This window comes from Habropoda laboriosa, unplaced genomic scaffold (genome assembly GCF_001263275.1).
Source record: "Habropoda laboriosa isolate 0110345459 unplaced genomic scaffold, ASM126327v1 scaffold81, whole genome shotgun sequence".
Taxonomy (NCBI): domain Eukaryota; kingdom Metazoa; phylum Arthropoda; class Insecta; order Hymenoptera; family Apidae; genus Habropoda; species Habropoda laboriosa.
The window spans coordinates 415,830-417,049 of NW_017100194.1; the positions used below are offsets into that span (position 1 = coordinate 415,830).

Genomic DNA, 1,220 nt, shown 5'->3' on the forward strand with positions numbered 1-1,220 from the left:
CCCATAATGCACAACAGGTAACCATCAGGCTTCCACTACTGCATTTTTTAAATTACATAAAATTGGATCAATTTTACTTTCCAAAGATAAAATATGACCTGTATTACAATTATGGCTTGCAATAAAACTAATCACTAGTGGTAATTTATTCATTTGAACTACCTGTAACATAAATTAACACTTAAACTATCCACATATAATATATATGTTAAAAATGAATCAAAAAATTACATGTGATTTTATATGATACTTCTATAAGTATTTATATATATATAGATATTATTGTTCTGCATTGAAATTAAGTAGAAAATAACAATTTTTAATAAAAATAACAAATATTTCCTCAATACCTGGTAACTGCTGTACATGCATATAATTGTTTTATTTTTTCCCAGTCCCAGTTTACTTCCTTGATCTGTTGCCATGCCAAATGTAGACAAGAAACTTGCTCTCATAGCTAATTCTGGTGCTTTTTCATCAGCTACCAATACCACAGGTACTCCATCCCTATCTGTTATCAATATACTGTGAAGTCCTTCCACGCTACTTAGAAGTCCATAAAGAAACTTTTTTAATTCCTGAGACAATAAATAAAGAAATAAATATTAATAATAAATATCATTTTGTTATATGATAATACTACTATTACATTTGAGAATGTCTTTTTTAGATAACACACATGTCCTTTTACTCAAATATTTTGCAGTTGTTTTAGGACTAACTCAAATTATTTGTACATAACCTTAAAACATAAACCACACAATTTAGAAAAAAATAATTTAACGTAATCATAAAACTTACTGCTGTCATTTTTAATATTTACGCAGATAAATGATAAGTAATAACTTATAAATCTACAAAAGTTTAATAAATCCTAAATATTAACACTATCAAATGGTACTTTTGACAATCTGTCATATGGTAGGTGTAGAATGCGCGCGCATCGTATTTAAACCACTATACTAGCAAAACCTTTCCATAGCTGTTTAAATTTGGAATATTCGTGCAGTGGTTTTTACATACTTGCTACGAAAATAATTTACAATTACAAAGAAGTATTAACATTTAACGTATTTACATGTAGTAATCTATGCCAATTATCTGATTTCAGTAAAATGAATAATGCAATTTGTTAAATTTGAAATTTATTTTGACTTATATATTCTTTATCTACATTGTACAAGGTGAATTCATGTTATTTATTTTAAAGAAACTACAAG

At 26.7% G+C, this 1,220-nt stretch overlaps 1 protein-coding gene across 1 annotated transcript; it reads right to left on the bottom strand.

Moving 5' to 3' along the window:
• Positions 1–22: 22 nt before the first annotated feature.
• On the bottom strand, positions 23–961 carry LOC108570280 (ragulator complex protein LAMTOR3-A). The gene is made up of 3 exons (XM_017932117.1): positions 802–961; positions 351–578; positions 23–162 (listed from the first exon to the last, which is right to left on the bottom strand). The coding sequence occupies exons 1-3, from the start codon at positions 808–810 to the stop codon at positions 25–27; spliced, it is 375 nt and encodes a 124-aa protein (XP_017787606.1). The 5' UTR covers positions 811–961; the 3' UTR covers positions 23–24.
• Between the last annotated feature and the right edge of the window lie 259 nt (positions 962–1,220).

What these genes read in the sequence shown, in the direction of transcription:
- LOC108570280 (XM_017932117.1), bottom strand. An exon ending in GCATGTACAGCAGTTACCAG is followed by an intron (nt 163 to 350) that starts GTATTGAGGAAA and finishes TTTATGTTACAG; the next exon opens with GTAGTTCAAATGAATAAATT.